Source organism: Protobothrops mucrosquamatus, unplaced genomic scaffold (assembly GCF_001527695.2).
Source record: "Protobothrops mucrosquamatus isolate PMUCROS unplaced genomic scaffold, P.Mucros_1.0 scaffold2004, whole genome shotgun sequence".
In the NCBI taxonomy this organism is placed as follows: Eukaryota; Metazoa; Chordata; class Lepidosauria; order Squamata; family Viperidae; genus Protobothrops; species Protobothrops mucrosquamatus.
The window spans coordinates 434,793-447,465 of NW_015388118.1; the positions used below are offsets into that span (position 1 = coordinate 434,793).

At 37.1% G+C, this 12,673-nt stretch overlaps 1 protein-coding gene across 3 annotated transcripts in view; it reads right to left on the bottom strand.

Moving 5' to 3' along the window:
- The window catches only part of DAAM1 (dishevelled associated activator of morphogenesis 1), a 99,870-nt gene that overhangs the window by 25,278 nt on the left and 61,919 nt on the right, over positions 1-12,673 (bottom strand). For 2 of the 3 annotated variants that reach the window (XM_015823828.2, XM_015823827.2), the window contains exon 14: positions 11,637-11,744. In XM_015823828.2, coding sequence (XP_015679314.1) covers positions 11,637-11,744 — 108 coding nt within the window. Of the gene's footprint in view, positions 1-1,256; positions 1,287-11,636; positions 11,745-12,673 lie in introns of all 3 variants that reach the window. The other variant, XM_015823829.2, reaches the window with a different exon arrangement.

Here is a 12,673-nt window from a genome sequence, read left to right on the forward strand (position 1 = left end):
ACACGGGGTAAGTTCAAATCCAAGAATGGACAAGCATAGATGGATTCATTGGGATAGCAGTCTTTTCAAATTTCATGCCCGATCAAACCCAGCCAGAATGTCATTCAAGGTTGATACAGATGAAATCAAGTATATCTGAGGATTCTGGAGAAAAGCTGGTTCAACATAACTAAATAATTGTTTGATTGCAGCCACCGAAGGAATTTGGGATACTCATCCAAATCTTGTTGAAAATCTGAGATAACACAACCCAAATTTCAAGTTGGTTCAGTCCACATATACTGTACATACACTCATATATATTTGGTAGTGACACAGAAGTAGTTTGTCATTATCTCTTCCAAGATGTTTCTTCTGCAGTCTAGCCCAGTGTTTTTCAAACCTAGCAACTTTAAGATGTATGGACTTTAATTCCCAGAATTCTCCAATCTGAACTATGGGAGTTGATGTCCATACAACTTAAAGTTGCAAAATGTGAAAGACACTGAGCTAACCTATTTGCATAGTCCTAAAATTTTATAGAGATGTCTCTATGAACTGGTCACTGTAGGCCCTGCTTAGCCTGAAAGGGTCAGACAGATGTTGCCATCAATTGAGAAACATACACATGAACATGCACATACCCATATATACACACACATATGCACACAGAGATAAATATTTATGGATAAAGCATTCTTTGATAGACCCCAGTACTTTATGATAATTACCTTATATCCATTGGCTATATACCTGAATATTCACAAAGTCTTTCAAAATTAAAAAAAATAATTCCATTTCCCACTGACCACCCCAACCCTTCCTGAATGAACCGGAGATTCCTGTCTAATAAAGCACTGGTCAATTAGAAAAGCAAATAAACAGTTGCCAAAAAAAAGAGATAAGAATAAGTAAAGAATAAATCATAGATACCCAAGAACAATTTAGACTGATTCTAAACTTTCACAGTATTGTAAGAGTTGAATGACACATAAAACTACAGTACTTTTATATCTCTGCTATAAATGATTTTATTTTTTAAAAATGGACTTTTAGTTCTTCCATACACATAAGGCTACATTAACACTGTCACTAATTGTAAACCACTAAATGATTTGTGAAAAAATTCTGAACACTAAAATAAATCCTACTAAACCCAGACCTCTTAAGCTTTTTAAAAACAACAATGCACAAAAATGCATTTAATTATTCAGGTGACCATATCAGCATAAACCACTTGCTCATCCAGCTAAAGATTTGGGCAGAAGCAAACTTACCTGTCTGGAGTTATTGTTCACAAAGAAGTCCTATAGCCAGAGCAGAAGCATGAGGATAGGCAGGAAAAAAGTGTGCAGTTCAGTGGACACAGAAAAAAAAAAGAACAATCACAAAACAAAAACAGAGAAAAGAGTCAAAGTACAGTTGGGAAGGATATATGTTGTGCAGTTTGCAAAACAGGAAACTAAACAATCTCCACAGCATTTTGGATATTTCAGCAATGAGCATCATAATGCAACCCAAGAAGCATGGTACAACAGAGGTTAGTGAAGGAATACAACAAAAGAGAGTCAGAGGCAAGCAACAGGCATTAGTTTTAGATGCAATTTCATTCATCAGTCATGCACATTTCAACTGAAGGGGCTGTCGGGATGGCAACCACATTAATGAGTGATTCAGTAAGTGTTTACACAATGCTCTTTTGAAGCCAACATTTCAGAATCTTAAGAAGTTCCGGCCAGATATTGGTTCTTAAGCTACATGAGGCTGTTGCCCTTTCTCTTCCCATATATGAATGCTTGTATATGAGCATTTCAGCAATAGCATTAATAGAGTGGAGAGCCATCACAGAAGATCAGCATGATTGCAACTTGGATACAAAAGAACTACCTATTAGCTCAGTGCAATCTTGGATGAAAACAAGTGCTTTTGAAATGATGGCATTGTAAGCCACTGTGAGTGACATTGGACAACGAAATGGGCAGCATATGCATTTAATAACTAAAATAAATAAAACAAAAACCAAAAAAACCTTGCATGGAATTATCAGTACCGGAAATGTCTAAAATAGTGACTATGATAGGTTGCATATGCATTACAATAGTCACTGGAATGAAATCAGAACCATAAATTAACAAGGGCCTTTGACTACAGGAGGCTTAGGAGGATTAAAACTGATAAAGATTGGAAAAGTTGCAGAGTGAGCACTGAAGATTATTAACAAGCCCATTTTTCCAGACTTCGTTGATAAAGACTGAATTGAATCCATGCACAATATTAATAATGACAGCTTTGCTTATGGACAACACATTTCTAAAAGCAAAGTGTTGAATATCCAACAAATGAAAAGGGAACATAATGCCTGAAAGCATTTTGAATAGCTAAATATAAATATTTTAATGATCTGTGAAAATGATGTTTAATGTTCCTCTTCTCAACGGGCACCTGGAGAGATAGAGCAGATATGCTCTCTGGTTAGAACCAGGGCTGGCAAACAATCACATTTTATGGCCTTATTTTCTGCATTATCCACACAATACTTTAATTCTCATTCTGGCAGACTGGATAATGTGACTCAACCTCTCTAGGCTGCACTGATGCTCTATTAAATAAAATTTAATAAATAAATACCTGTTTAATCCATCACAGCAGTTACAAATAGGGTGACTGGGGGTGTGTATGTGCTTGGCAGACCCTGAACATGATGTATAATTGAAAATTGAATCAGATCATTTGGTCTGGGCATCCATTACCTGTAAGGATGTTCGTTGCTTTTGGTGAGCAGATGGTGATGGCAAGTGGATTTTATATTTTGTGTCTCTGGGGAAGTGAGAAGGGGTGGGTTTGTACATGTAATGTATGCGTTTATGTAGGTATATAGGGATAGTGTAGATAGGAAGACAGGTGAATGAGGGAGATGTGTCCATGTGTGTGTGCATATATAATTGTATTTATATGGGTAATGGGGAAGTTTATGTATGTGCGATTTTGTGTGTGTGTGTGTGGAGAGAGAGAGAGAGAGAGAGAGAGAGAGAGAGAGAGAGAGAGAAAGAGAGAGAGAGAACACACGTTCACATATATACTGGAAGGTGATCTTCAAACACCTATCTGCTTCAAAATGTAATGTATCTCAGATTTATCAGCTGACTTCAGGGGCCAATCCCAGTGCACTGGACCTGTATTACAAGGTCAAAAACTTCTAGGTTTGAACAGCACAACTAGCATAGGGATTGCCTAATTTGTTCTCAACTGCTATATTGGATCCTGACCTTTCTGTCTCTGTCCACTACTCTGTCCCCATGACCCCATGATTTCAGCTTGCTTATTTTCTTCCTAATAAACTTTAAATGCATTTGGATGGAGGATCACACTCTTCCATTGGAGCACAAAAAGTACCCCTAACACCCTCTATTCTCGTAACAGCAAAACTAAAAAGAGAGGTATTTTTTTAGAGAGGTGTTTAGAGTTTTAGAGTTCAATCCAATAGGGTTACCAATATTATTCTTTTTTCTATTATGTCTGAATCCTGCATTCAAGGTAATAACGAAAGTTAATTCCCCTTCTGTTTAGCAAACTGCATCTTTGGAGAGAGTGTACACTCCAGATATGTGGTTATATTCAGGTACAATGTTTTATTATAAACTGCCCAGATATCTGTGGCTTTTGGGTAGTCTAAGAAAAACTTAAATAAATATTTAAATTCTCATTACTCTTTTCTTGAAGCAGAGTAACCAAATTCCTAGGTTTCCTGTATAAACAAACTTGTGTAGAAATAACTGCTCAGTCTGGCCAAATACTGAGGATAACAAAATGAATTAGTTCACTCTCAATAGCATTTTATCACCTATTTAGTAGGTACAGCAAAAGGAATGGCCAGCTGTGCTATCACGCTGGATTTCCCAACATTTGTGGCATATGCATGCAGGGAACTGCAATTCTAAGAGTTGCAAAGCACTCCTACGCCATGCTTTTGCTTTTCGACAATTTTAAAACAAAAATTGCATGTGCAGTCATCCTTTCTCTTACTTGATGAAATATATATTTTAGTCTTTTTGCCGAAGCTGTGTTAAATACACACCTTGGAACAATAAAATGTGAATTTGACATGAATGTACAGCAAGTACTATAGTATTCACTGGTTAAGTTCACACAATGATGAGGCACAATGTAATGTGTCTGTATTTGATTTAGCATCTTGTATAAACCCAATTGTGTAGTGTACAAACTATGATTTATAGTTTAGTTGCTATAGCAACCCAGCCACTTAAGGTTAATGTTAGAACATAGAATAATAGAGATAGGAGGATCTCTGGAGGTCAAACCTCTGCTCAAGCAGGAGACCCTATACCAGGGGTCCTCCCCATTCCATGGACCAGCACCAGTCCGCGGCATGCCAGAAACCGGGTCGCATAAACAAGAGAAACCCCATCCATGGGATGCAGGCAGCATGTGAAACCACGCCCCCCTCTGGTCCACAGAAAAACCTCTCTCCATGGAACTGGTCCCTGGTGCCCAAAAGGTTGGGGGCCAATGCCCTATACCATTTCAGACAAATGGCTGTCCAGTCTCTTCTTAAAAGCCTCCAGTGATGGAGCATCCACAACTTGTGCAGGCAAACCATTCCATTGGTTAATTGTTGTCACTGTTAATAAATTTCTCCTTTGTTCTAGGTTGCTTCTTTCCCTTGATTAGTTTCCATCGTTTCTTATCTTGCCTTCAATTAATCACAGTTAAACAAGCTATCGTTTTTGCTCAGTGGGAACACAATACCTGAATAGTATTGTATACTCTATCTTTGCTTTTATATTATTATGAAATAACCTTGAATTCTGATGATTATTCCTTAAAGACAGAACATTTGAATGCATTTTTCATATTGCCCGCAAGACAGTGTTCTGTTTTATTTGTCCTTTCCCTTAACAGAAAAACCGAAGTAGGCCTTTTTTTTCAACCCTTTATGAAAAAATAGCTTTTCTTTACAAATCCAAGTATAATGCAGTGCCATTAACACAGCTTTCTTTCCTTTCTAATAGAAAGTTTAACATAAAATGCTTAAGCTGTTTTAAAGCTTTAAATGTGCTGACATGAAACCTATTTGCAGGGAAAACAAAATGCAGAGTTCCTCACACCAAGATATATATAATACAATAAGATTATGAAATACAAAGAAAAGGACATACATTCATAAAAGGAATATTTCATGACATAATTGATATAGATTATATTTCTTCTTGAACATTTGAGACAATGGTCTATACTAGACTTTTCCAGTAAGGCACTTGGTTAAGTGTTTGAATGACAGCTTCCAGAATCTGCAGTAAACATGGTCTAAATAATCCTAAAGTTGTAAATGGTAAATTACTAGTGCCCAGGAATTGAGTTTGACTCCTAGTGACTTTACCCATCAATTTCCTTGGCTATATTACAGAAATAATTCACCATTACCATCTTCTGGGAATTTTTTGTGTTTATTTCGCAATCTAATCAACAACCTTGAATTTGATAGTAGTTCACTATCAAAGTATTAGCCAAGGCCAATGCTTCTTCTCTTGAATATCAGCCAAGGAAGGGTAGTTTCATTGAAATCAAGGAAGGATAATTCAGACCATGTGGATATACACACATTGCCAGGCCCTTCTTACTGTAGTTAGTATTGGTTCAGTTAACTTCTGAGATCTTCCTTGGGACTTCTTTGGGAATTAAAAAGTGTACAAGTATCTTATGATTTCTTTTCTTTTGAGGATATGCTTCATCAGCATGTTAAAAAGCAAAATGAAAATAATCTGCAAAAGGGATGTTCTACTATGCAGATTTAATTAGATGGGATTGAAGAGAATCATCACCAGAATTCCACAAAATTAGCATATGCTACATGTTTGATAAAATTTGCTACACTAGTATTTTACTGAACTGTATGGTTAATGCTGTTGTTTGACATACATGCTTTAATACAAATTATTGAACTGAAATCTATCAGTCCAAACAGAGCCATTTTCAGCAATTGTGTTTAATTCTTTCCCAAATAAATTATTGTTATTGTTAGTTGCGAAGTTGTGTCCGACCCATCGCGACCCCATGGACGACGTTCCTCCAGGCCTTCCTGTCCTCTACCATCTTCTGGAGTCCGATAAATAAATTATATAAATTATATTTGAAAATTATTTTAATTTGGTTAGTTTCCTTTCCTCCACCTCTTCTTCTGTCTTTGTATGATATTTTCAGCAATTTAAGGGAAATCAGATCTATTTCTAGCTGTAAAATTATAAAAAGTTGTAAAATTTACATACTGCAATACTTATTGTGCAGTTCTAAATTTTAATTAATTTACTATTATACTATTGTTTTTCTTCTGTCCAGTTCTCAGAGGGGCTGCCTGGACAAGCCCACATAGTTTTTTTGGCAATGTTTTTCAGAAGTTGTTTACCTATGGCTCCTTCCTAGGGCTGAGAGAAAGTAACTGGCCCAGCTGGCTTTGTGCCTAAAGTGGGACTAAAACTCACCATCTTCTGGTTTCTAGCTCTATGCCCTAACCACTACACCAAACTGGCTCGCATGCTATGTTTATATACTGTATATATGTAACATTAAAGCAACCAAGTCAATAACTGAAGCTTTTTAAATTTATGCCCTTATTTTATTTTAAAGAAAGCTCAACATAAGCTGTTCTTTCTTTCCCTCACGTAGTTTGGAGACATGTTAATAGACAATTGGCAGCACAGCACAGCACCAAGACTACTATCAATGTTTTTTTCCTCACTTTTGCAAATAAGCATTCAAAAATTTGCTCCCCCAAAATAAAACAACCCTTTTCCAAAATTCATGCCAATCTTTCCTGCACAAATATTTACAAATGAAGAAAAAGTGTTTAGCATACCTGAGTCTAGCTCAGAAAATAAAAAACATCCCAATCCAAACTAATTAATATAGTATATTCAATCTGCTAGATGTTGCTCCAAAAGAGTCATACTCTATTATTTAATATTTACTTAAAAGATGCTTATATCATGCTTCAACAATTTTAGGGCTAGTTGCAAAACCCTGAAAAATATCTGATTAAACAATAGTATCAAAATAAATTTAGCAAGGTCTGGATGGAAATAGGTTGCATCCCTTGCTATTCAGCCACCATCAAAACATCAATATAGAAATTCTGGCAAACCCCAAACCTTGCAGAACATGAGAATATAAGAATTGCCTATTGAATCAGGCCAAAATAATTTAGTCTAGCATTCTGTATTACCAAAGCATTTAGGAAATGCACTATATTGATTCCAAGAATAGTAGTCAATCCAGATCTTCAAAATTTGCCTTTTAAAAACTTGGTTAATCAGTGATAATAATCAAATATGAGGACAGTACATTCTGGTTTAACAGTGGAAGACCTAGTGGCTCACATCAGTTCTAGGGGAAATGGAGAAAGGAAATTTCATTTCAGCAACAGATATCTGTTTTCATAATATTGTTTCACAGAAAAAAACAGAAACTAAAGTGGGCTACAGTGGTACCTTGGTACCCATCAGTAATTCATTCTGGAAGACATGAGAAATAATAAAACCAACGAGTACCGAGAAAACCATGTGACTTACCATGGGACCCACTATTTCAGCCAGAAGAACTAGCGAGTGACGAGGTAGCTGACATAAGCAAGTTCTTCCTTGCATGTCAACTATCGGGAGAAAGACCTATGCTGCGACAAGTTTTCTGCTTCAAAATGTGTCAAATACCAAATCTGACAAAAGCAGTTAAGTGCTGAATGATGACTGTACTGAAAATCTTGCTTCCTTCAATAGTGTGTGTCTTAGCAATGGGAATGGATTGGACCTTTTCTGACAAATGACTCTGAATATCTTTTGCCAGTAAAACTGGCTCATCTACTTCTGAGGTTTTTTAGCATTGTTAAGAAATAATATATTTTGCTTTGGTAGAATACCTAGGCTTGCTGATGGAATAAAAAAAGCCAAATATTTCTGTAGCCCCATGATTTTATTTACACTATTATGCCAAAGCAAACATTTTAACAAAAGGCAGGAGGAAAAAAAAGTTTTTTCTTCTTACTAGACAGTCATTCATGTATTAATTTGTTACAGAAATTGTTGTTGTTGTGTGTATATATTTAAAATATGATTATGACTTACAGGTATTTCAGTTTAAATTACTGGGGAATCTAAGGTTTCAAATCAAGCTAACATACTAGCTTTCAAACCAGTAACTGCAATGCTACCTAAATACACTGGAGATTTCATAAATCACTACTGTTCTTCTGAAGTGCTGCTTCAGAAACTGGAACATCTCTATGCATATGTAGAAAGTTATCAGTTGTTTGATCATATATTTCTAGATTTCTTGAATGTGAGTGAGCTTAGTTCCTGGAATACTTATTAGCCTTATTATACTTATTCATTATTATTATTTATTTATTAATACTTATTAGCTTAGTAGGAGCCATGGTGGCGCAGTGGTTAGAATGTAGTATTGCAGGCTGCCCACTGCCAGGAGTTCGATCCATACCAGCTCAAGGTTGACTCAGTCTTCCATCCTTATGAGATTAGTAAAACGAGGATCCAAATTGTTGGGGGCAATATGTTGATTCTGTAAACTGCTTAGGGCAGTGGTGGCGAACCTATGGCATGGGTGCCAGAGGCGGCACTCAGAGCCCTCTCTGTGGACACACATGCCGTTGCCCCAGCCTCGCCTCCCCCCGTGACCCCCTCCTCTCCAGCAGCCCCCCTGAAGGAGAGTCGCCCCTGAGCGTGGCCCACGCGGAGCAGCGCAGCCAAGAACATGGCAGCCAGGCAGCATAGACAAAAATCTGGCCTCACACCCCATTGTGCACAGTTGATACTGCAGGGCGCGGGCAGAGGGTGTGGCTGCCATGACGCTGCTGGGCTGCCTGGGTGATCTGCGGCGGGCCCTGGAGGTGGTGAGTGGCCCTGTGGGCAGGCGGGGCAGGGGATGGGGGGCAAGGCAGGGATGGGGCAGGGCCAGTTTTTGGGCACTCTGTCTCTAAAAGGTTCGCCATCACTGACTTAGGGAGTGCTGTAAAGCACTGTGAAATGGTATATAAGTCTGAGTACTATTGCTCTTGCTAATAAGGATGAGTTTCCTAGATCTTCCTATTGCAGCTAATTCTTGACCTACAATCATTCATTTAGTGACCATTCAAAGTTACAAAAGCACTGAAAAATGTGACTTACATCTGATCTTTGCACTTTTGGCTACAGCAGCATCCCCGCAGTCAGATGATCAAAATTTTGTGTGCTTGCATTTATAACAGTTGCAGCATCCTGAAGTCATTCAATTGCCATTCTTGACCTTCTAGCTGGCTTCCGACAAGCAAAGTCAATAGGGGAAGCCAGATTCATTTAATGACTGCGTGATTCATTTAGCAACTGCAATGATTTATTTAGCAACCATGATGAAAAAGATTGTAAAATTGGGTACGATTCATTGAACTGCCTTGCTTTGTAATAGAAATTCTGGTCCCAATTGTGGGCATAAATTGAGGACTACCTGTACATATATAGCATAATGAACACAAGCACAGACTGAGCATGGGAGTCTATGTGTACTTCTTAACTGGCTTATGTGTGAAGCAGCCCTAATCTCCAATATCTAATCTTCCATTCCCTCAATCCAATTAAGTAGGCTAAAGTGACTACACAAATAAAGTGTTTAGAATTTGCTATTAATCAATCAATCCAAATAGCCACCTCGACTTCCTAATTTCATGACATTTTGGCTTCCTTGTGCAGACTGTGTTCAAGGGCAGATCAAATAGCCATATGTTGGGAATGTTTTAATTCCGATTCCTGCATCCAACCATATTCAGATCCATAATATCAATATTGACAGAAATTAAGAAGAAACATTCCTCTAAAAGTAGAGTTTAGCCCTATATAACTTTTGACAGTTGATTTTGCTCTTAAACTGACATCATCTCTTCCTGAATTAATAACAGGAAGAGATAAAAATCTACAGTTTCTAAAGATTTATGAGTCGATGCTCTGCTTTCCTGGTAGGTACTTGAGTTTCAACCTTCAGGAGACCAAGAAATTATTCCAGCAGGATAGACAAGGTTAATTTCTTTAATGTTGTATATCCTCAACAAATCCTGCTTTACTCCACTGTCTTTTGTTAAAACTAATTTTTGCTTTCCTTACTTGTCAGATTCTAGGAAAAAAAGTCTCTTCAGTTGATCAGACCAATAAATAAAAGGGTCAACTTACACAAAGCTTTGAGGATACAACCAAGCAGCATAGTAATGTTACTAGGTCTGCATTTCATAAGGCAAACTTGAACTGAAGTAATACTTGAAATAAATCCTGTCAAATTGGCCACAGGAGGTACAATTCACATGTTTTACCGGTAGTCCTCAACTTACAAGCAGTTGCTTAAAGACTGTTCAAAATTACAACAGCCTTGGAAAGAGTTATGTCACATTATCATATTTTGGGTACTTGACAACTGGCTTGCATTTATGACTGGTTGCAGCATCCCATGTTCACATGAGTGTGATTTGCGACAGTTTTTGCCACTTTCTGGCAAAAAACACCCATTGGATAACCTGGATGTGGATTTATGTTCACATAATTTGTTTAATGACCATCATAAAAATGGTCTTAAAATCAAGTATGATTGTGTTATGACTCAACTTATGACTGCAACAACTTATAACAAAATTCTGGGTTCAATTGGAGTTCTAAGTCAAGGACTACCTATGCAGGAAATAAATCCTGAGGACAGGCCCCCATAAACACATTGCTTATCATGTTACCTTATTGTGCACAGAAGCCTACATGCTATGTAAAGCAGGCATGAGCCCTGAATGTCCTGTTAAGGAGAATGTTAATAATTTTCTGGACTGTAAGAATTAATCTCCTTATAATAACAAGAATCATGCTTTCGTCTGACTACGTGAAAGTAAAAGGAAAAATTTGTTGACTGCCTACAATGAAATTCAAAACATATTCATACATGTAAAATGAGAGTTGCAGTTTCTTTGTCTGAATATATGAAGAGATTTGTAAACCTGCCAAATTCATGAAAGAAAATAAAATGTGCAAGGCAAGGAAGAGGATTGGATTAGAAGAGGAAAACTGGGACATGGGTGAAGCAGGGTGATTGGAATCAATAATACTTTCTTCAAACTGTAATTTGCTCAGCCATCACGTTGAAGAATTCGAACTACAAAAAAGAAGTATCACCAATTCTTTCTTTTTTTAAAAGGGCAATATAGTTATTACTCTCTTCTCTTTCGTACGTATTATCAACATTTTAAGGTCACTGTATTAGAAGTGGCTGAAAACAATGATTTCTTAATTGGGGAAATAAAATTATCCCTGCAGAACAAAGACTTTTGATAATGGGAAAAAAATTCACATGCATATCAGTGTTAGTTTTTAGCCATTCCCAGCAATTCTGTCAACATTACTCAAACATGCTTGAATATTAAGGTTAGAACCAACTGTCACATACAACTGGAAACACCTACATCATCAGATTATGAACCACCAATGAAACCACCAACGTGGAAACATGCTGAGGTGCATTCAACCATGTTACTTATGAAAAAAACATTAATAATAAAATAATGCATTCCAATTACTTTCTAATAGAGAGTGTGTTGGATTACCTGCAGATCTTGGAAACACACACATTACCTGTTGCCTTTGGTAAGCAGAGAATGTTCTTTCAAGGTCTTCAAGATCTAGCACCTTAAATACTTTGGCATCATCAATGCCAGTCCACACAGTACCTTCCAACTTGTTCTAGGATGGTAGGAAGAAGATGGAAGAAGCATCACTATGACTTTTTCAATACATTGCACTACATTTCATTACATTCAAATGAAACCATATGCTATAAATAGGGTCCGTACACAAATTTCTTGTACTTATTAAAAATAAATGTGAAATTACTTTGATGTACATGCCAGACAAATGAAATCATTCTAAATTGCAGAAAAATGCAGCACTTCCAGGATAATTAAGGACATAAAAGCAGCTTAGTTGGATCAGCTGAAGAAAGTCTGCCTCATCTAGCATTAAGTTTTGAACAGGAAGAATCATTGGAAAAATTTATACAAGGATATGAAGGCAATTAAAGTGGAGGATGGGGGGGGCTTGCGTGCTATGGTCCACGGGACTGCAAAGAGTCAGACGCGACTTAGCAACTGAACAACAACAAATAAAGGCGATGTTGTCTCATGTTTATTCCCAGCATAGTCAGATGGGAATTCATTATGCCAACTGATAATTGGTAATGGAAGTCCAATGCCAAGATAATGGAAGCCCAGGTCCAATAATTTTTTCATTTGTACTTTTCTTAATTTTTTTAAACCTGGGAATCAATTTTGGTATGAGGGAATAACCATTAATAAAAGTGTTTGTCTATGGAGATTCTTAATTATCCAGGTCATGGTTGTCCGAAAGGTACTTTTCCTAAAGGCAACTGGGCTTTCTTTTTTCCCCCTTGAAAACGTTTCGCTTCTCATCCAAGAAAAAGCTCTCGAGCTGCTTTTATGTCCAAAAAAGAAAGTCCAGTTGCCTTTTGGAAAAGGACGTTTGGGATATTAAAAGTACCTCCATTGCAAATACAGGCAACTGTTTAATAAATATAGTAACATCAGTGTTTATCTCTTTTGAAATTTTTCGTCCTGCCCACTCATATTTAAATCTTCTTTTTAATGTGGCCATAT